The 24,219-nt window shown below is 41.1% G+C and overlaps 1 protein-coding gene across 3 annotated transcripts in view; it reads right to left on the bottom strand.

The window, feature by feature from the left end:
- Positions 1-24,219, bottom strand: part of grin2ba (glutamate receptor, ionotropic, N-methyl D-aspartate 2B, genome duplicate a) — a 431,694-nt gene that overhangs the window by 11,482 nt on the left and 395,993 nt on the right. For all 3 annotated transcript variants that reach the window (XM_061973840.2, XM_061973838.2, XM_061973841.2), the window contains exons 13-16: positions 22,911-23,140; positions 22,674-22,834; positions 17,735-17,922; positions 3,477-3,715 (exon numbers count right to left, since the gene is read on the bottom strand). In XM_061973840.2, coding sequence (XP_061829824.2) covers positions 3,477-3,715; positions 17,735-17,922; positions 22,674-22,834; positions 22,911-23,140 — 818 coding nt within the window. The remainder of the gene's footprint in view (positions 1-3,476; positions 3,716-17,734; positions 17,923-22,673; positions 22,835-22,910; positions 23,141-24,219) is intronic.

Genomic DNA, 24,219 nt, shown 5'->3' with positions numbered 1-24,219 from the left:
TAGCCCGCAGTGTTTCACCTCCACAATTACACCACAGCCACGTCCAAACAATCACCACACCCATGAAATACCTCATATTACCCCTTTTAGTTACAAGGTTGTTTTTTGTTTGTTTTCTACATTTTAACTCAACATTTTTGTAAATATTTACCTCCTGGCGACTGAAACAGGAAGACATGAACATCATGACATCATGTCTCTGCATGATGGCCGACTTCTGCCAGCCTTTTCCCAAACTTCAAAAGGACTTTACACAATTATGACTAATACATGTTCAAATGTTGGATACTGCTGTTAAACAATGCTCAGGCGTCAAATCATGGGGCGTCAAATCATAAGGCATTAAAATCATAAGGCGTCAAATCATAAGGCATTAAAATCATAAGGCGTCAAATCATGGGGCGTCAAATCATAAGGCATTAAATCATAAGGCGGCAAATCATGGGGCGTCAAATCATAAGGCATAAAAATCATAAAGCATCAAATCATGGGGCGTCAAATCATCAGGTGTCAAATCATAAGGCGTCAAATCATAAAGTTCATGCATTTGCAAATCATAAAGTGTCAAATCATAGGGCGTCAAATCATGGGGCGTCAAATCATAAGGCGTCAAATCATGGGGCGTCAAATCATAAAGCGTCAAATCATCGGGTGTCAAATCATAAGGCGTCAAATCATAAGGTTCATGCATTTGCAAATCATAAAGTGTCAAATTATAAGGCGGCAAATCATGGGGCGGCAAATCATAAGGCGTCAAATCATAAGGCGTCAAATAATCGGGTGTCAAATCATAAAGCGTCAAATCATGGGGCGTCAAATCGTAAGGCGTCAAATCATCGGGTGACAAATCATAAGGCGTCAAATCATAAGGTTCATGCATTTGCAAATCATAAAGTGTCAAATCATAAGGCGTCATATCATGGGGCGTCAAATCATAAGGCGTCAAATAATCGGGTGTCAAATCATAAAGCGTCAAATCATAAGGTTCATGCATTTGCAAATCATAAAGTGTCAAATCATAAGGCGTCAAATCATGGGGCGTCAAATCATAAGGCGTCAAATCATAAGGCGTCAAATAATCGGGTGTCAAATCATAAGGCGTCAAATCATATGGTTCATGCATTTGCAAATCATAATGCGTCAAATCATAAGGCGTCAAATCATGGGGCGTCAAATCATAAGGTGTCAAATAATCGGGTGTCAAATCATAACGCGTCAAATCATAAGGTTCATGCATTTGCAAATCATAAAGTGTCAAATCATAAGGCGTCAAATCAAAAGGCGTCAAATCATGGGGCGTCAAATCTTAAGGCGTCAAATCATAAGGCGTCAAATCATGGGGCGTCAAATCATAAGGCGTCAAATCATAAGGTTCATGCCTTTGCAAATCATAAAGTGTCAAATCATAAGGCGTCAAATCATGGGGCGTCAAATCATAAGGCATCAAATCATGGGGCGTCAAATCATAAGGCGTCAAATCATAAGGTTCATGCATTTGCAAATCATAAAAAGTCAAATCATAAGGCGTCAAATCATGGGGCGTCAAATCAAAAGGCGTTAAATCATAAGGCGTCAAATCATCAAGTGTCAAATCATAAGACGTCAAATCATGGGGTGTCAAAACATAAGGCGTCAAATCATAAGGCTTTAAAATCATAAGGCGTCAAATCATGGGGCGTCAAATCATAAGGCATTAAAATCATAAGGCGTCAAATCATAAGGCATTAAAATCATAAGGCGTCAAATCATGGGGCGTCAAATCATAAGGCATTAAAATCATATGGCGTCAAATCATGGGGCGTCAAATCATCGGGTGTCAAATCATAAGGCGTCAAATCATATGGTTCATGCATTTGCAAATCATAAAGTGTCAAATCATAAGGCGTCAAATCATGGGGCGTCAAATCATGGGGCGTCAAATCATAAGGCGTCAAATCATCGGGTGTCAAATCATAAGGCGTCAAATCATAAGGTTCATGCATTTGCAAATCATAAAGTGTCAAATCATAAGGCGTCAAATCATGGGGCGTCAAATCATAAGGGGTCAAATCATGGGGTGTCAAACCATAAGGCGTCAAATCATAAGGTTCATGCATTTGCAAATCATAAAGTGTCAAATCATAAAGTGTCAAATCATAAGGCGTCAAATCATGGGGCGTCAAATCAAAAGGCGTCAAATCATAAGGCGTAAAATCATAAGGCGTCAAATCATGGAGCGTCAAATCATAAGGCGTCAAATCGTAAGGCGTCAAATCATCGGGTGTCAAATCATAAGGCGTCAAATCATAAGGTTCATGCATTTGCAAATCATAAAGTGTCAAATCATAAGGCGTCAAATCATGGGGCGTCAAATCATAAGGCGTCAAATAATCGGGTGTCAAATCATAAAGCGTCAAATCATAAGGTTCATGCATTTGCAAATCATAAAGTGTCAAATCATAAGGCGTCAAATCATGGGGCGTCAAATCATGGGGCGTCATATCATAAGGCGTCAAATCATAAGGCGTCAAATCATAAGGCGTCAAATAATCGGGTGTCAAATCATAAGGCGTCAAATCATAAGGTTCATGCATTTGCAAATCATAAAGTGTCAAATTATAAGGCGTCAAATCATGGGGCGGCAAATCATAAGGCGTCAAATCATGGGGCGGCAAATCATAAGGCGTCAAATCATAAGGCGTCAAATCATCGGGTGTCAAATCATAAGGCGTCAAATCATAAGGTTCATGCATTTGCAAATCATAAAATGTCAAATAATAAGGCATCAAATCATACCGGGTAAAATCATAAGGTTCATGCATTTGCAAATCATAAGGCGTCAAATCATAAAGCGTCAAATCATATGACGTAAAATCAGGTTCATGCATTTGCAAATCATAAGGCGTCAAACTATAATGCGTCAAATCATATGACTTCAAATCATAAGGTTCATTCATTTGCAAATCATAAGACGTCAAATCATAAGGTTCATGCATTTGCAAATTGTTGCGCCGTAGAGGTGTCGGTTTCTCAGATCTGGACAGCCACAGGAAGGACCTTATCAGGACCCGCAAATCTACGAGCAGAGAGGGGGCAAACCTGACACCGCTCCAAGCACCTTTAGTTTGAAGTGTTTATGACCCAGTGCAGCTGCTGCATAACGAGACCCCTCCCCTTGGAAGCAGCTGCAGCTATGTAATCAGGGAATGCCCGAATAAATGGGGAGGCGTGGAACTTGTTCCTCAGAGCGTGGGGCGACACTGTACGAGGGTGCAGTTTCCATGCGCTCTCCTCATGAGCTAAATTTGATTCCTTGCTTCTTGTCCTGTTTAATAGATAGTTCGGTGGTTGTACCTGACATTAACAAACAGAAAATGAAAGTGAAAGATGAACCGTGTCTGGTTTCCCACAAGTACTCCATCCATCCTTCCTCTATCGCCTGGCCCTCTCGGGGCCGAAGGCAGGGACCACAACACAAACCTGGCCCGGGGTCTTACCCTGCTGATGGAGAAGACGAAGCCGGGTTGTCCCGAGCAGACGCCCATGAAGCAGAAGCGCAGCTGCCAGTAGAACCAGTGCTCGCAGATGAAGGTGATGAGCGACAGCGCCATGGCGGCCCCCAGCATGTAGAAGACCCCCGCCATGTTGTCCACGTCCAGCTGGCTGGACATCACCTCGTTCTTCTCGTGGTGGCAGATCCCCGTCAGCCACAGGGACTCCAGCTCCTCCATCTCGCCTGCGGGCGGCACAAGGAGCGAAGAAGACAAAGATCAAACGGCCATTTCGGGGCCAGACTGATGACAAGTGGCGCGTTGCGTAAGAAAAGTGGCGAGCAGGCGGGATGTGATGCAACCATGTGATGCGTGGCGGAGGACGTCGGGGACGGGAAGAATGATGCAACACAAGGAGAGAACTGTTTGTTGTCTCGCCGTCTTACATCGTGTGGACTTTTTACACCAAAATACTTTTTGAGATTAAAGTTTGTTGAATGTGCTGTAAATATTTGGACAAAACAACAACAACAACAACAATGGTGAATAAAATAAAGGACAGTTTCACAATCCGACATGTACATATACAGTACACATACATATATACATATAACCACCTTTCATTGTTTTTACTATAACAATCTACAAGGTTAATACAGTTCGCTTCGTCTAATGTAGTGTCGGTAGGTGTACCTAATGTAGTGTCAGTAGGTGTACCTAATGTAGTGTCGGTAGGTGTACCTAATGTAGTGTCAGGTGGTGTACCTAATGTAGTGTCGGTAGGTGTACCGAATGTAGTGTCGGTAGGTGTACCTAATGTAGTGTCGGTAGGTGTACCTAATGTAGTGTTGGTAGGTGTACCTAATGTAGTGTCGGTAGGTGTACCTAATGTAGTGTCGGTAGGTGTACCTAATGTAGTGTCGGTAGGTGTACCTAATGTAGTGTCGGTAGGTGTACCTAATGTAGTGTCGGTAGGTGTACCTAATGTAGTGTCAGGTGGTGTACCTAATGTAGTGTCGGTAGGTGTACCTAATGTAGTGTCATTAGGTGTACCTAATGTAGTGTCATTAGGTGTACCTAATGTAGTGTCGGTAGGTGTACCTAATGTAGTGTCATTAGGTGTACCTAATGTAGTGTCAGGTGGTGTACCTAATGTAGTGTCATTAGGTGTACCTAATGTAGTGTCAGTAGGTGTACCTAATGTAGTGTCAGGTGGTGTACCTAATGTAGTGTCATTAGGTGTACCTAATGTAGTGTCATTAGGTGTACCTAATGTAGTGTCGGTAGGTGTACCTAATGTAGTGTCATTAGGTGTACCTAATGTAGTGTCGGTAGGTGTACCTAATGTAGTGTCATTAGGTGTACCTAATGTAGTGTCAGGTGGTGTACCTAATGTAGTGTCATTAGGTGTACCTAATGTAGTGTCAGTAGGTGTACCTAATGTCGTGTCGGTAGGTGTACCTAATGTAGTGTCAGTAGGTGTACCTAATGTAGTGTCAGTAGGTGTACCTAATGTCGTGTCGGTAGGTGTACCTAATGTAGTGTCAGTAGGTGTACCTAATGTCGTGTCGGTAGGTGTACCTAATGTAGTGTCGGTAGGTGTACCTAATGTAGTGTCAGTAGGTGTACCTAATGTAGTGTCAGTAGGTGTACCTAATGTAGTGTCGGTAGGTGTACCTAATGTAGTGTCGGTCGGTGTACCTAATGTAGTGTCAGGTGGTGTACCTAATGTAGTGTCAGGTGGTTTACCTAATGTAGTGTCGGTAGGTGTACCTAATGTAGTGTCAGTAGGTGTACCTAATATAGTGTCAGGTAATGTACCTAATGTAGTGTCAGTAGGTGTACCTAATGTAGTGTCAGTAGGTGTACCTAATATAGTGTCAGGTAGTGTACCTAATGTAGTGTCGGTAGGTGTACCTAATGTGGTGTCGGTAGGTGTACCTAATGTAGTGTCAGTAGGTGTACCTAATGTAGTGTCGGTAGGTGTACCTAATGTAGTGTCGGTCGGTGTACCTAATGTAGTGTCAGGTGGTGTACCTAATGTAGTGTCAGGTGGTTTACCTAATGTAGTGTCGGTAGGTGTACCTAATGTAGTGTCAGTAGGTGTACCTAATATAGTGTCAGGTAATGTACCTAATGTAGTGTCAGTAGGTGTACCTAATGTAGTGTCAGTAGGTGTACCTAATATAGTGTCAGGTAGTGTACCTAATGTAGTGTCAGTAGGTGTACCTAATGTAGTGTCGGTAGGTGTACCTAATGTAGTGTCAGTAGGTGTACCTAATGTAGTGTCGGTAGGTGTACCTAATGTAGTGTCAGGTGGTGTACCTAATGTAGTGTCGGTAGGTGTACCTAATGTAGTGTCAGTAGGTGTACCTAATGTAGTGTCGGTAGGTGTACCTAATGTAGTGTCAGTAGGTGTACCTAATGTAGTGTCAGTAGGTGTACCTAATGTAGTGTCGGTAGGTGTACCTAATGTAGTGTCTGTAGGTGTACCTAATGTAGTGTCAGGTGGTGTACCTAATGTAGTGTCAGTAGGTGTACCTAATGTAGTGTCAGTAGGTGTACCTAATGTAGTGTCAGTAGGTGTACCTAATGTAGTGTCGGTAGGTGTACCTAATGTAGTGTCTGTAGGTGTACCTAATGTAGTGTCAGGTGGTGTACCTAATGTAGTGTCGGTAGGTGTACCTAATGTAGTGTCGGTAGGTGTACCTAATGTAGTGTCGGTAGGTGTACCTAATGTAGTGTCAGGTGGTGTACCTAATGTAGTGTCGGTAGGTGTACCTAATGTAGTGTCAGTTGGTGTCCCTAATGTAGTGTCTGTAGGTGTACCTAATGTAGTGTCAGGTAGTGTACCTAATGTAGTGTCGGTAGGTGTACCTAATGTAGTGTCGGTAGGTGTACCTAATGTAGTGTCAGGTGGTGTACCTAATGTAGTGTCGGTAGGTGTACCTAATGTAGTGTCAGTAGGTGTCCCTAATGTAGTGTCAGTAGGTGTACCTAATGTAGTGTCGGTAGGTGTACCTAATGTAGTGTCGGTCGGTGTACCTAATGTAGTGTCAGTAGGTGTACCTAATGTAGTGTCGGTAGGTGTACCTAATGTAGTGTCGGTAGGTGTACCTAATGTGGTGTCGGTAGGTGTACCTAATGTAGTGTCAGTAGGTGTCCCTAATGTAGTGTCAGTAGGTGTACCTAATGTAGTGTCGGTAGGTGTACCTAATGTAGTGTCAGTAGGTGTCCCTAATGTAGTGTCAGTAGGTGTACCTAATGTAGTGTCGGTAGGTGTACCTAATGTAGTGTCGGTAGGTGTACCTAATGTGGTGTCGGTAGGTGTACCTAATGTAGTGTCAGTAGGTGTACCTAATGTAGTGTCGGTAGGTGTACCTAATGTAGTGTCGGTCGGTGTACCTAATGTAGTGTCAGGTGGTGTACCTAATGTAGTGTCAGGTGGTTTACCTAATGTAGTGTCGGTAGGTGTACCTAATGTAGTGTCAGTAGGTGTACCTAATATAGTGTCAGGTAATGTACCTAATGTAGTGTCAGTAGGTGTACCTAATGTAGTGTCAGTAGGTGTACCTAATATAGTGTCAGGTAGTGTACCTAATGTAGTGTCGGTAGGTGTACCTAATGTGGTGTCGGTAGGTGTACCTAATGTAGTGTCAGTAGGTGTACCTAATGTAGTGTCGGTAGGTGTACCTAATGTAGTGTCGGTCGGTGTACCTAATGTAGTGTCAGGTGGTGTACCTAATGTAGTGTCAGGTGGTTTACCTAATGTAGTGTCGGTAGGTGTACCTAATGTAGTGTCAGTAGGTGTACCTAATATAGTGTCAGGTAATGTACCTAATGTAGTGTCAGTAGGTGTACCTAATGTAGTGTCAGGTAGTGTACCTAATGTAGTGTCAGTAGGTGTACCTAATGTAGTGTCGGTAGGTGTACCTAATGTAGTGTCAGGTAGTGTACCTAATGTAGTGTCAGTAGGTGTACCTAATGTAGTGTCAGTAGGTGTACCTAATATAGTGTCAGGTAGTGTACCTAATGTAGTGTCAGTAGGTGTACCTAATGTAGTGTCGGTAGGTGTACCTAATGTAGTGTCAGTAGGTGTACCTAATGTAGTGTCGGTAGGTGTACCTAATGTAGTGTCAGGTGGTGTACCTAATGTAGTGTCGGTAGGTGTACCTAATGTAGTGTCAGTAGGTGTACCTAATGTAGTGTCGGTAGGTGTACCTAATGTAGTGTCAGTAGGTGTACCTAATGTAGTGTCAGTAGGTGTACCTAATGTAGTGTCGGTAGGTGTACCTAATGTAGTGTCAGGTGGTGTACCTAATGTAGTGTCGGTAGGTGTACCTAATGTAGTGTCTGTAGGTGTACCTAATGTAGTGTCAGGTGGTGTACCTAATGTAGTGTCGGTAGGTGTACCTAATGTAGTGTCGGTAGGTGTACCTAACACCAACTGACACTACATTAGGTACACCTACAGACACTACATTAGGTACACTACCTGACGCTACATTAGGTACACCTACAGACACTACATTAGGTACACCTACTGACACTACATTAGGTACACCTACCGACACTACATTAGGTACGCCTACCGACACTACATTAGGTACACCTCCTGACACTACATTAGGTACACCTACTGACACTACATTAGGTACACCTACTGACACTACATTAGGTACACCTACTGACACTACATTAGGTACACCTACCGACACTACATTAGGTACACCTACCGACACTACATTCGGTACACCTACCGACACTACATTAGGTACACCTACCGACACTACATTAGGTACACCACCTGACACTACATTAGGTACACCACCTGACACTACATTAGGTACACCTCCTGACACTACATTAGGTACACCTACTGACACTACATTAGGTACACCTACCGACACTACATTAGGTACACCTACCGACACTACATTCGGTACACCTACCGACACTACATTAGGTACACCTACTGACACTACATTAGGTACACCACCTGACACTACATTAGGTACACCACCTGACACTACATTAGGTACACCACCTGACACTACATTAGGTACACCTCCTGACACTACATTAGGTACACCTACTGACACTACATTAGGTACGCCTACTGACACTACATTAGGTACGCCTACCGACACTACATTAGGTACACCTACCGACACTACATTAGGTACACCTACCGACACTACATTAGGTACACCTACTGACACTACATTAGGTACACCTACCGACACTACATTAAGTACGCCTACAGACACTACATTAGGTACGCCTACCGACACTACATTAGGTACGCCTACAGACACTACATTAGGTACACCTACAGACACTACATTAGGTACACCTACTGACACTACATTAGGGACACCTACAGACACTACATTAGGTACACTACCTGACGCTACATTAGGTACACCTACTGACACTACATTAGGTACACCTCCTGACACTACATTAGGTACACCAACTGACACTACATTAGGTACACCTACCGACACTACATTAGGTACACCTACCGACACTACATTAGGTACACCTACCGACACTACATTAGGTACACCTACCGACACTACATTCGGTACACCTACCGACACTACATTAGGTACACCTACCGACACTACATTAGGTACACCACCTGACACTACATTAGGTACACCACCTGACACTACATTAGGTACACCACCTGACACTACATTAGGTACACCTCCTGACACTACATTAGGTACACCTACTGACACTACATTAGGTACGCCTACTGACACTACATTAGGTACGCCTACCGACACTACATTAGGTACGCCTACCGACACTACATTAGGTACGCCTACCGACACTACATTAGGTACACCTACCGACACTACATTAGGTACACCTACCGACACTACATTAGGTACACCTACCGACACTACATTAGGTACACCTACCGACACTACATTAAGTACGCCTACAGACACTACATTAGGTACGCCTACCGACACTACATTAGGTACGCCTACAGACACTACATTAGGTACACCTACAGACACTACATTAGGTACACCTACTGACACTACATTAGGGACACCTACAGACACTACATTAGGTACACTACCTGACGCTACATTAGGTACACCTACTGACACTACATTAGGTACACCTCCTGACACTACATTAGGTACACCAACTGACACTACATTAGGTACACCTACTGACACTACATTAGGTACACCTACTGACACTACATTAGGTACACCTACTGACACTACATTAGGTACACCTACTGACACTACATTAGGTACACCTACTGACACTACATTAGGTACACCTCCTGACACTACATTAGGTGCACTACCTGACGCTACATTAGGTACACCAACTGACACTACATTAGGTACACCTACTGACACTACATTAGGTACACCTACTGACACTACATTAGGTGCACTACCTGACGCTATATTAGGTACACCAACTGACACTACATTAGGTACACCTACTGACACTACATTAGGTACACCTACAGACACTACATTAGGTACACCTACTGACACTACATTAGGTACACCTACTGACACTACATTAGGTACACCTACTGACGCTACATTAGGTACACCTACCGACACTACATTAGGTACACCAACCGACACTACATTAGGTACACCAACCGACACTACATTAGGTACACCTACTGACACTACATTAGGTACACCTCCTGACACTACATTAGGTACACCTACTGACACTACATTAGGTACACCTCCTGACGCTACATTAGGTACACCAACTGACACTACATTAGGTACACCAACTGACACTACATTAGGTACACCTACAGACACTACATTAGGTACACCTACTGACACTACATTAGGTACACCTCCTGACACTACATTAGGTGCACTACCTGACGCTACATTAGGTACACCAACTGACACTACATTAGGTACACCTACCGACACTACATTAGGTACACCTACCGACACTACATTAGGTACACCTACTGACACTACAATAGGTACACCTACTGACACTACATTAGGTACACCTACTGACACTACATTAGGTACACCTACTGACACTACATTAGGTACACCTACTGACACTACATTAGGTACACCTACTGACACTACATTAGGTGCACTACCTGACGCTACATTAGGTACACCAACTGACACTACATTAGGTACACCTACTGAAACTACATTAGGTACACCTACTGACACTACATTAGGTACACCTACAGACACTACATTAGGTACACCTACTGACACTACATTAGGTACACCTACAGACACTACATTAGGTACACCTACTGACACTACATTAGGTACACCTCCTGACACTACATTAGGTACACCTCCTGACACTACATTAGGTACACCTACTGACACTACATTAGGTACACCTACCGACACTACATTAGGTACACCTACTGACACTACATTAGGTACACCTACTGACACTACATCAGGTACACCTACCGACACCACATTCGGTACACCTACCGACACCACATTAGGTACACCTACCGACACCACATTAGGTACACCTACCGACACCACATTAGGTACACCTACCGACACTACATTAGGTACACCTACCGACACTACATTAGGTACACCTACTGCCACTACATTAGGTACACCTACTGCCACTACATCAGGTACACCTACCGACACTACATTCGGTACACCTACTGACACCACATTAGGTACACCTACTGACACTACATTAGGTACACCTACCGACACTACATTAGGTACACCTACTGACACCACATTAGGTACACCTACTGACACTACATTAGGTACACCTACTGACACTACATTAGGTACACCTACAGACACTACATTAGGTACACCTACTGACACTACATTAGGTACACCTACAGACACTACATTAGGTACACCTACTGACACTACATTAGGTACACCTCCTGACACTACATTAGGTACACCTCCTGACACTACATTAGGTACACCTACTGACACTACATTAGGTACACCTACCGACACTACATTAGGTACACCTACTGACACTACATTAGGTACACCTACTGACACTACATCAGGTACACCTACCGACACCACATTCGGTACACCTACCGACACCACATTAGGTACACCTACCGACACCACATTAGGTACACCTACCGACACTACATTAGGTACACCTACCGACACTACATTAGGTACACCTACTGCCACTACATTAGGTACACCTACTGCCACTACATCAGGTACACCTACCGACACTACATTCGGTACACCTACTGACACCACATTAGGTACACCTACTGACACTACATTAGGTACACCTACCGACACTACATTAGGTACACCTACTGACACTACATTAGGTACACCTACTGACACTACATTAGGTACACCTACCGACACTACATTCGGTACACCTACTGACACCACATTAGGTACACCTACTGACACTACATTAGGTACACCTACCGACACTACATTAGGTACACCTACTGACACTACATTAGGTACACCTACTGACACTACATTAGGTACACCTACTGACACTACATTAGGTACACCTACTGACACTACATTAGGTACACCTACTGACACTACATTAGGTACACCTACTGACACTACATTAGGTACACTACCTGACACTACATTAGGTACACCTACTGACACTACATTAGGTACACCTACTGACACTACATTAGGTACACCTACTGACACTACATTAGGTACACCTACTGACACTACATTTGCTGCTGGTTGAAAATTAACTGCCGGTTTCGCCCCTTGAACCAGAAGTATTCGTCCATAGCGTTTCTACTCGTATAAACTCTTCATACGTCACTCCATGCAACGTCGGTAAGTTTTACAATATAACTAAAACAATTCTTACTTACTAAACCGTCCCATGTGTGATGTCCGTAGGAGTGCTTTTACGCACATTTGTCTGGTTATCGTCTAGTGTTGTTAGCATTAGCTAATATGCTAACACATTTACAAGTGTCTCTGTTAGTATTATTAAATTACAATGGCATTATTTTTGTATTGTTTCCGTTTCACAAACTGCTCAGTAAATTCACCAAAACGTCACCGTGTGGAGTTATTGAGTCTGTTTGGCTGGTTGGAGAGTTAGCTTGCGCAGCTAGTCGGTCCATGACCGTGACTTCTGTTTTGTTTGATCTTCCGTTTTACTGCCGTGTTTCATGTACAGTTTGGAAACAATTAAGGTATGTAAATAAACATTTACTAAATATTTCTGTGTAAATAACACATTTCACAACGTATATATATATATATATATATATATATGCAACTTATAGTCCGGTGCCGTTGAAAATGTACTTCCGGTTTCCGCCCCTTGAACCGGAAGTGTTCGTCCATAACGTTTCTACTCGTATGGATTCTGGGTCCATAACCATGACACAATCTCTCGAACATGATTACCCTGAATTACTGTAGCTCTAATGATATATATCTCATGAATAATTAATATAAATGTTATGTTAATAAATTATAAGCACCAATTTGACTCCCTCTACCATCCGACCACTTTCTAGGCCAACGGGAATGAGCGGAGGGTGAGGCACAGTCTCGCAAGGTCACATTGAAACCCTGAGAAGGTGGGGCGACACATGGCGGACTGGGTTTTAGTTTCACTTTTGCAGACCCACAGTGTCCAAACACACAAAAACAAAATTAATTTGACTCACTGAGACGGTTAAAAAGTGCTTTTTCTACCAATCTGTCACTCATTTTGTGGAGAGATCAAAATAAAAACAACTCTCTTTAGGGCACCCTCCGTGTTCAGAGGGATGACCCCCACACACACACACACACACACACACACACACACACACACACACACACACACACACACACACACACACACACACACACGGTCAAAATACACCAGGAGCTATGCTGACAACCCAAACTGGGACGCACGATAGCAGACCGACGTTGAATAATGTCAACTCAAGAGTTGAAATTTACCATACATTTTGCACGATAAGCCGCTCATTTTTTCCCACGCTTTGTACCCTGCGGCTTATAAAACGGCGTGACTAACGTATGGATTTTTCTTCGCTGACGAAAAAATTTAAAAATAAACAAGCAAAGACACTGAAAAGGTGTGTTATCGTATGTGCTACGGCGCCAACTTTTGGCCCTAGGGCAGGGGTCGGCAACCTTTTCCAGTCAAAGAGCCATTTTGACCAGTTTTACAAATTAAAGAAAACAATGGGAGCCACAAAAACCTTTTGAAATTTTAAATGAAATATCACTGCATACAAAGTTTTTTTTTTTTTGCTTTGCGCTATGTATAAACCAAGGGTCTCGGACACGCGGCCCACACCTTAATATGAAAATTTAATGTTAGTGCGGTCCGCGGGTTTTATATGAATGGCGCTTGACAGCGTCATACTTGTCAACCCTCCCGGTTCTACCGACAGACCACAAATTTCAGGGCAACTATTCTCTCGAACGTGCCGTGAAGGTACGGCAGTTAGCGCCCGCTACAATTATCGTGCCGGCCCAGCCACACGTTGTATGGGGCTTCTGCTTGCTCATGTAAGCGACAGCAAGGCATACTTGGTCAACAACCACAAAGGTTACACTGACGGTGGCCGTATAAAAAACTTTAACACTCTTACTAATAATGCGCCACACTTTGAACCAAAACCAAACAAGAATGACAAACACATTTCGGGAGAACATCTGCACCGTAACACAACATAAACACAACAGGACAAATACCCAGAATCCCATGCAGGCCTAACTCTTCCGGGCTACATAATACACCCCCGCTACCAAACCCCGCCCACCTCAACCAACGCACGGAGGGTGTGGGGAGGGGGGGTGTATAATGTAGCCTGGAAGAGTTAGGGCTGCATGGGATTCTGGGTATTTGTTCTGTTGTGTTTATGTTGTGTTACGGTGCAGATGTTCTCCCGAAATGTGTTTGTCATTCTTGTTTGGCTTTGGTTCAAAGTGTGGCGCATTATTAGTAAGTGTGGTTGTTTTATATAGCCACCGTCAGTGTAACCTGTGTGGCTGTTGACCAAGTACGCCTTGCTGTCACTTACGTGTGCAAGCAGAAAGATGCATATAACAAAACACTGGACTGGCACGCTGTTCGTACAGATTGTAGAGGGGGCTAAATGCTGTACAATCATGGCACGCCCCTATTATTATTGTAAGGGTGAAAATCTGAGAAAATGAATCTCGGAGTTTTCTGTGAGAGACACCGAAATTCGGAAATCTCCCGGGAAAGTCGGGAGGGTCGGTAAGTATGCAGCTGGGGGGGTCTAGGCTAGGGGGTCTTCGATTTAGCCCGCGTGACAGCATGAGTTCAACGGCGAGTGACTCAGGTCAGTAACCATGGAGTGTACGTTCGAGGGACTACATGCAAAGCAATGTACTTGTTTGACCCAAACCAAACAACCTTCCCTAGTCATGGCGCAGAGAAAAAAAATTCAACCAGCGAAAAAAGTCAACACACATGTACACACATAACAAAACCTGCTCACTGAATGTTGTGGATATTAAAAAAAAAAAACGCCCAACCAGCAAAAAAAATTCAAAGTTACGCCCATTTAAGTCCATTGCAAGGCATGATGGGAAAAATGCAAAAAAAACACCTCTCTCTACGTTTAACCATGTTTCGCGCATTTTCGGGCCCCCGGCAAATTTTTTTTTAGCATAATGTGGGCTTCCAGTCAAAAAGTTTGGACACCCTGGTTCGGACTGAGCTTTGAACCGGAAGTACAATTGCCGTTCGGTCTTCTTGCCGTCCATCGCGTTTCTACTCATATGCATTCTTCATTCATCACGCCGAGCAACGTTAGTAAGTTTTAGAAAGGGACTAAAACATATCTTACATGTGTGATGTCTGTAAGAGTGTTTTCAGGCATTTCTGTACGTGCTACCGTAATGTAATGAGGCTAGCATCGTTAGCATTAGCTATTATGCTAACACGTTTTACGAGTGTCTGTTTTAGTATTACTAACTTACAATGTCATTCCTTTTCAGTGTCAGTTGCGTAAATTCACCAAAACGTCACCGCTAGTGGGTCCATGACCATGACTTCTGTTTTGTTTGATCAGCCGTTTTACTGCCGTGTTATTTGGAAACAATTAGGGTATGTAAACAAACATTTACCAAATATTTCGGTGTAAATAACTCATTACTCAACGTATATATCTGCGACGTATAGTCGGTGCGGCTTACATATGGAAGTATGTGGGGTTTCTTTCCGAAGATTTAGTGGGTGTGGCTTATATACCGATGCGCTCTATAGTAGGGAAAATACGGTAGATTACTCGTTGCTAGTAAAAGTATTATATGACACCGTTATTACGAACATTGGTATTAGAAAATATTGCCACCATTATTAATTAATTAACTAATACCTTTCATCAATGAAAACGAAATCACACCCACGAAGAAGATGACCAAATTAACTGATGAATAAAAACGAGATGAAATTGTTGAAAAATCCAATCTTCCATGGATAGGTGGGACAATTTATTGAAACCCTGTATTTTGTGAGGGTTAAGTATAAAACTGTTTTGTTTGATCAGCCGTTTTACTGCCCTGTCACAGACACTGTTAGGAAACAAGGTATGTAAATAAACATTTACAGAATATTTCAGTTTAAATAACTAATTTCACAACGTATATATCTGCGATTTATAGTCCAGTGCGACTAATATATGGAAATGTTTTTTTTCTTGTGAAATTTAGTGGGTGTGGCTTATATACCGACACGCTCTATAGTAGGGAAAATACGGTAGATTTCTCGTTACTCGTAAAAGTATTATATGACACCGTTATTACCAACATTGGTATTAGAAAAGATTGCCACCATTATTAATTTCATTGACTAATACCTTTCATCAATCAAAACGAAATCACACCCACGAAGAAGATGACCAAATTAACTGATGAATAAAAAGGAGATGAAATTGTTGAAAAATCCAATCTTCCATGGATAGGTGGGACAATTTATTGAAACCCTGTATTTTGTGAGGGTGAACTAAAAACTGTTTTGTTTGATCAGCCGTTTTACTGCCCTGTCACAGACACCGTTAGGAAACAAGGTATGTAAATAAACATTTACAGAATATTTCAGTTTAAATAACTAATTTCACAACGTACATATCTGCGACTTATTGTCCAGTGCGACTAATATATGGAAATATGTTATTTATTCTTCGGAAATTTAGTGGGTGTGGCTTATATACCGATGCGCTCTATAGTAGGGAAAATACGGTAGATTACTCGTTGCTAGTAAAAGTATTATATGACACCGTTATTACGAACATTGGTATTAGAAAATTCTGCCACCATTATTAATTTCATTGACTAATACCTTTCATCAATGAAAACGAAATCACACCCACGAAGAAGATGACCAAATTAACTGATGAATAAAAAGGAGATGAAATTGTTGAAAAATCCAATCTTCCATGGATAGGTGGGACAATTTATTGAAACCCTGTATTTTGTGAGGGTTAACTAAAAACTGTTTTGTTTGATCAGCCGTTTTACTGCCCTGTCACAGACACCGTTAGGAAACAAGGTATGTAAATAAACATTTACAGAATATTTCAGTGTAAATAACTCATTTCACAACGTATATATCTGCGACACAAGACTTTTTTCTTGTGAAATTTAGTGGGTGTGGCTTATATACCGACACGCTCTACAGTAGGGAAAATACGGTAGATTACTCGTTACTCGTAAAAGTATTACATTACACTGTTATTACCAACATTGGTATTAGAAAATATTGCCACCATTATTAATTTCATTGACTAATACCTTTCATCAATCAAAACGAAATCACACCCACGAAGAAGATGACCAAATTAACTGATGAATAAAAACGAGATGAACTTGTTGAAAAATCCAATCTTATTGAATTTCATCTTTCAGATGGGTGGGACAATTTATTGAAACCCTGTATTTTGTGAGGGTTAACTATAAACTGTTTTGTTTGATCAGCCATTTTACTGCCCTGTCAGAGACACCGTTAGGAAACAAGGTATGTAAATAAACATTTACAGAATATTTCAGTGTAAATAACTCATTTCCCAACGTATATATCTGCGACTAATATATGGAAATATGTTTTTTTTTCTTGGGAAATTTAGTGGGTGTGGCTTTATAGTCCGGAAAATGCGGTAATTGGTCCCAAAAATGTCCTACTACCGCAATTAACCCGTGCTGTCCTTGAATTTAGTTTGGTGGTGTTAAATAAATAAGAAGAAGATGTCTCACCGTCCCCAAAGAGCTCCAGGATGGCCAAGTCCACGTGTCTCTTCCAGAGCGACTCCTTCTGGATGGCGATGCCGTAGCCGGTGGTGGCGAAGATGTAGCCGCTGCCGATGGTCACCAGCTTGCAGCCCTCGTCCCTGCCCGCCATGTAATTGAGCACGGCCGCGTCGTAAATGAAAGCGTCTAGTTTGCTAATGAAAGAGGGGAGGGAGATAGGTTGCACTTAATTAGCACTTAGGAGCAAGACGTGGCGGCGACAACATTCCAATTAACTTGCTAAAGAGCACCACGCCGCTGGTAAGTAGCCGAGGCCGGAGTCGGCACGCAGGGGGGGCCAAAACAACTCCAATGGTGGAGACTGAAGATGCAACTATATGTCTGCTTGAAGGTGCACATGATGAAAGGGAGCACAAAATAAGCGGAAAAATAATAATAATAATAATAAAAAAATTGTTTTTATAATTACTGAAATATGTCATTAAATTATAATGGGATTATACACATAATTAAATTATTTAATTCAAAATTACATTTGAATTATTTCATAATTTAATGAATTATTTAACATTTTAATTATTATTCATGTCATTATCTAGTTTTGATTCAAATCAATCTAATTATTGATGTATATTCACAGACGGCCTTAGATCCCGCCCACTGACTTTGAGGGCGGAGTTTAAATTTAATTAACGAAGCGCCGACGTTAAAGAAATAAACATTTAAGTAGTAACCCTAAATGTGTCATGATTTCATTAAGTTCGTAAAAATAATGACATCACTAATTAATTGAATGATGAAGTCATGAATCAAATCATGAAATAATTAAATCAATTAATTCAAGGGTGAAATAAATGAATCAAATCATGAAATAATTAATTAAATGATGAAATCATGAATCAAATCATGAAATAGTTAAATCAATAATTAATTCAGGGATGAAATCACAAATCTCATCACGACATAATTAAACCAATAATTAATTCAAGGGTGACATCAAGAATCAAATCATGAAATTAAATCAATAATTATTTCAAGGATGAAATCATGAATCAAATCGTGAAATAATTAAATCGATAATTAATCAAATGATGAAATGATGAAATAATTAAATCAATAATTCAAGGATTTGATCAAGAATCAAATCATGAAATAATTTAATCAATAATTAATTAAATGATGAAATGATGAAATATTTAAATCAATAATTAATTCAAGGATGATATCAAGAATTAAATCATCAAATCATGAAGTCAATAATTAATTAAATTATGAAATCAAGAATCGAATCATGAAACAATTAGATCAAGAATTATTTCTGGGATGAAATCAATCAAATCATGAAATAATTAATTAAATGATGAAATCATGAATCAAATCATGAAATAATTAATTAAATGATGAAATCATGAATCAAATCATGAAATAGTTAAATCAATAATTAATTCAGGGATGAAATCATAAATCCAATCACGACATAATTAAACCAATAATTAATTCAAGGGTGACATCAAGAATCAAATCATGAAATTAAATCAATAATTATTTCAAGGATGAAATCATGAATCAAATCGTGAAATAATTAAATCAATAATTAATTAAATGATGAAATGATGAAATAATTAAATCAATAATTCAAGGATTTGATCAAGAATCAAATCATGAAATAATTTAATCAATAATTAATTAAATGATGAAATCATGAAATATTTAAATCAATAATTAATTCAAGGATGATATCAAGAATTAAATCATCAAATCATGAATTCAACAATTAATTAAATTATGGAATCAAGAATCGAATCATGAAACAATTAAATCAAAAATTAATTCAGGGATGAAATCAATCAAATCATGAAAAAATGAAATCAATGATTAATTACACGATTAAATGATCAAATTAAATGTGCATTCAATAATCAATTACACTTTTAAAACATGTATTGAATTCCAATTGTAATTAATTATTGACACATTAAAGTCAGGATTTAAATATGAGTTTATTTATTTATTTAATTTTGTCCCGTTTGGCCCTCCATAGAAGAATATGTACACCTGCAGAATGTATGAAATGAGGCCACAACAACAACGTCTCAAAAAGTGATAAAAACATGATCAGCAATTCGATAAATACAAAAATACGTGAGAATTGATTTTGATTGAGTTGAAAAAAGTTTTTAGGCTTGTTACTAATTGAATTTAGTGATTTGTTCCATGGAATGTTGGCATGACAACGTCCATACACACATTTTATGCTCACTTGTATACCTGAGCTTCAAACTCTTGTAGCGGATGGACGACGATGGTGCAGGTGTACCTAATAAAGTGTCCTTTGAAAAGCTTCCAACTCTTGTATCGGATCTACGGCAATGGTGCAGGTGTACCTAATACAGGGTCCTTTGAAAAGCTTCCAACTCTTGTATCGGATCTACGACGACGGTGCATGTGTACCTAATAAAGAGTCCTTTGAAAAGCTTCAAACTCTTGTATCGGATTTACGACGATGGTGCAGGTGTACATAATAAAGTGTCCTTTGAAAAGCTTCAAACTCTTGTATCGGATCTACGACGATAGTGCAGGTGTACCTAATAAATAGTCCTTTGCAAAGCTTCCAACTCTTGTATCGGATCTACGGCGATGGTGCAGGTGTACCTAATAAGGTGTCCTTTGAAAGCTTCCAACTCTTGTATTGGATATACGGTGATGGTGCAGGCGTACCTAATAAAGTGTCCTTTGAAAAGCTTCAAACTCTTGTATGGGATCGACGGCGATGGTGCAGGTGTACCTAATACAGTGTCCTTTGAAAAGTTCCCAACTCTTGTATCGGATCTACGACGACGGTGCAGGTGTACCTAATACAGTGTCCTTTGGAAAGTTTACAACTCTTGTATCGGATCTACGACGATGGTGCAGGTGTACCTAATAAAGTGTCCTTTTTAAAGCTTCCAACTCTTGTATCGGATCTACGACGATGGTGCAGGTGTACCTTATAAGGTGTCCTTTGAAAAGCTTCCAACTCTTGTATCGAATCTACAATGATGGTGCAGGTGTACCTAATAAAGAGTCCTTTGAAAACTTCAAACTCTTGTATCGGATCTACGACGACGGTGCAGGTGTACCTAATAAAGAGTCCTTTGAAATGCGTCCAACTCTTGTATCGGATCTACGACGATGGTGTAGGCGTACCTAATAAATAGTCCTTTGAAAAGCTTCCAACTCTTGTATCGGATCTACGACGATGGTGCAGGTGTACCTAATAAAGTGTCCTTTCAAAGCTTCCAACTCTTGTATTGGATATACGATGATGGTGCAGGTGTACCTAATAAATAGTCCTTTGCAAAGCTTCCAACTCTTGTATCGGATCTACGACGATGGTGCAGGTGTACCTAATAAAGAGTCCTTTGAGAACTTCAAACTCTTGTATCGGATCTACAACGATGTTCCAGGTGTACCTAATAAAGTGTCCTTTCAAAGCTTCCAACTCTTGTATTGGATATACGGCGATGGTGCAGGTGTACCTAATAAAGTGTCCTTTGAAAAGCTTCCAACTCTTGTATCGGATCTACGGCGACGGTGCAGGTGTACCTAATAAAGTGTCCTTTGAAAAGCTTCCAACTCTTGTATCGGATCTACGGCGATAGTGCAGGTGTACCTAATAAAGTGTCCTTTGAAAAGCTTCCAACTCTTGTATCGGATCTACAACGATGGTGCAGGTGTACCTATTAAAGTGTCCTTTGAAAGCTTCCAACTCTTGTATTGGATCTACGACGATGGTGCAGGTGTACCTAATAAAGAGTCCTTTGAAAAGCTTCCAACTCTTGTATCGGATCTACGACGATGGTGCAGGTGTACCTAATAAATAGTCCTTTGCAAAGCTTCCAACTCTTGTATCGGATCTACAATGATGGTGCAGGTGTACCTAATAAAGAGTCCTTTGAGAACTTCAAACTCTTGTATCGGATCTACAACGATGTTCCAGGTGTACCTAATAAAGTGTCCTTTCAAAGCTTCCAACTCTTGTATTGGATATACGGCGATGGTGCAGGTGTACCTAGTAAAGTGTCCTTTGAAAAGCTTCCAACTCTTGTATCGAATCTACAATGATGGTGCAGGTGTACCTAATAAAGAGTCCTTTGAAAACTTCCAACTCTTGTATCGGATCTACGGCGACGGTGCAGGTGTACCTAATAAAGAGTCCTTTGAAAAGCTTCCAACTCTTGTATCGGATCTACGACGATGGTGCAGGTGTACCTATTAAAGTGTCCATTGAAAGCTTCCAACTCTTGTATTGGATCTACGACGATGGTGCAGGTGTACCTAATAAAGAGTCCTTTGAAAAGCTTCCAACTCTTGTATCGGATCTACGACGATGGTGCAGGTGTACCTAATAAATAGTCCTTTGCAAAGCTTCCAACTCTTGTATCGATCTACGACAATGGTGCAGGTGTACCTTATAAGGTGTCCTTTGAAAAGCTTCCAACTCTTGTATCTAATCTACGACGATGGTGCAGGTGTACCTAATAAAGTGTCCTTTGAAAAACATCCAACTCTTGTATCGGATCTACGACGATGGTGCAGGTGTACCTAATAAGGTGTCCTTTGAAAAACTTCCAACTCTTGTATTGGATCTACGACGATGGTTCAGGTGTACCTAATAAAGTGTCCTTTGGAAAGTTTACAACTCTTGTATCGGATCTACGACGACGGTGCAGGTGTACCTAATACAGTGTCCTTTGGAAAGTTTACAACTCTTGTATCGGATCTACGACGATGGTGCAGGTGTACCTAATAAAGTGTCCTTGGAAAAATTTCCAACTCTTGTATCGGATCTACGGCGATGGTGCAGGTGTACCTAATAAAGTGTCCAACGCTGGTTAACTAATTAAAAGGGAGTAAGTTGAACAATTGTTTGGTTTCCCTTAGAATGGAGTCTCGGTCTCCTCACCCAGCTTTAAGACTTTGCAGCGCCTCGTTGACGTTCCTCTGGTGGAACTTGGTCATGTAGCCGTGCATCTCCGGGTAGTTGTTCCTGATGTTCCTCTCCGTGCTCCCGTTTGGGACCGTGCCGAAACGGAACGGCGGCGAGAAGTCGTTCGGGCTCTGGAACTACAAGAAGGAAGACCGAAGGCGAGTCAGCCGGAGAAGACCACCCCGAAGACCAAGAGGCGGATCAGAGAAGGACCTTTTTGTCTGAGAGTCCGGACACCTGGTCCACGTATTCCTCCTGGATCATGAAGGCGGCCAGGTTGGCGGTGTAGGAGGCCAGGAAGATGACGGCGAAGAAGGCCCACACGGACACCATGATCTTGCTGGTGGTACCTTTGGGGTTCTGCACCGGCACAGAGTTGTTGAAGACCAGACCCCACAGCAGCCAGATGGCCTTGCCGATGGTGAAGGAGGGACCGTGCGGCTCTGAAGGAAACGTGGCCAAGGTTTAGGACAAAGGCATCTGGTACACGCTTAGTCAGTTCTTAATAGCTTCCTGTCTGATCACATGATTAGTTTAGGTTAAGGGTTAGGGTTAGTCAAAGCCTTTGGTTAGGGTTAGAGTTAGGGTTAGAGTTAGGGTTTGATTAGTCAAATCCTTCTCCATCAAGGAAGTATTCATTTTAATAGCAACGCGTCCTGTCTGATCACATGATTAGTCAAATCCTTCTCCATCAATGAAATATTCATTTTAAAAGAAAAACTTCCTGTCTGATCACATGCTTAGTCAAATCCTTCTCCATCGAGGAAGTATTCATTTTAAGAGCAACACTTCCTGTCTGATCACATTATTAATCAAATCCTTCTCCATCAGGGAAATATTCATTTTAAAAGAAAAGCTTCCTGTCTGATCACATGATTAGTCGAATCCTTCTCCATCAAGGAAGTATACATTTTAAAAGCAAAACTTCCTGTCTGATCACATGATTAGTCAAATCTTTCTCCATCGAGGAAGTATACATTTTAATAGCAAAACTACCTGTCTGATCACATGATTAGTCAAATCCTTCTCCATCAAGAAAGTATTCTTCTTCATAGAAAAACCTCCTGTCTGATCACATGATTAGTCAAATCCTTCTCTATCAAGGAAGTATACATTTTAATGGAAAATCTTCCTGTCTGATCACATGATTAGTCAAACCCTTCTCTATCAAGGAAGTATACATTTTAATGGAAAATCTTCCTGTCTGATCACATGGTTAGTCAAATCCTTCTCCATCGAGGAAATATTCATTTTAAAAGAAAAACTTCCTGTCTGATCACATGATTAGTCGAATCCTTCTCCATTAAGGAAGTATTCATTTAAAAAAAAAACTTCCTGTCTGATCACATGATTAGTCGAATCCTTCTCCATCAAGGACATATTCATTTAAACGACAAAACTTCCTGTCTGATCACATGATTAGTCGAATCCTTCTCCATCAAGGAAGTATTCATTTTAAAAGAAAAACTTCCTGTCTGATCACATGATTAGTCGAATCCTTCTCCATCAAGGACATATTCAT

Source organism: Nerophis lumbriciformis, linkage group LG22, assembly GCF_033978685.3.
Source record: "Nerophis lumbriciformis linkage group LG22, RoL_Nlum_v2.1, whole genome shotgun sequence".
Taxonomy (NCBI): Eukaryota; Metazoa; Chordata; class Actinopteri; order Syngnathiformes; family Syngnathidae; genus Nerophis; species Nerophis lumbriciformis.
Note: the sequence above shows the minus strand (reverse complement) of the source record. Positions and strands in the feature narration are given on the sequence as shown.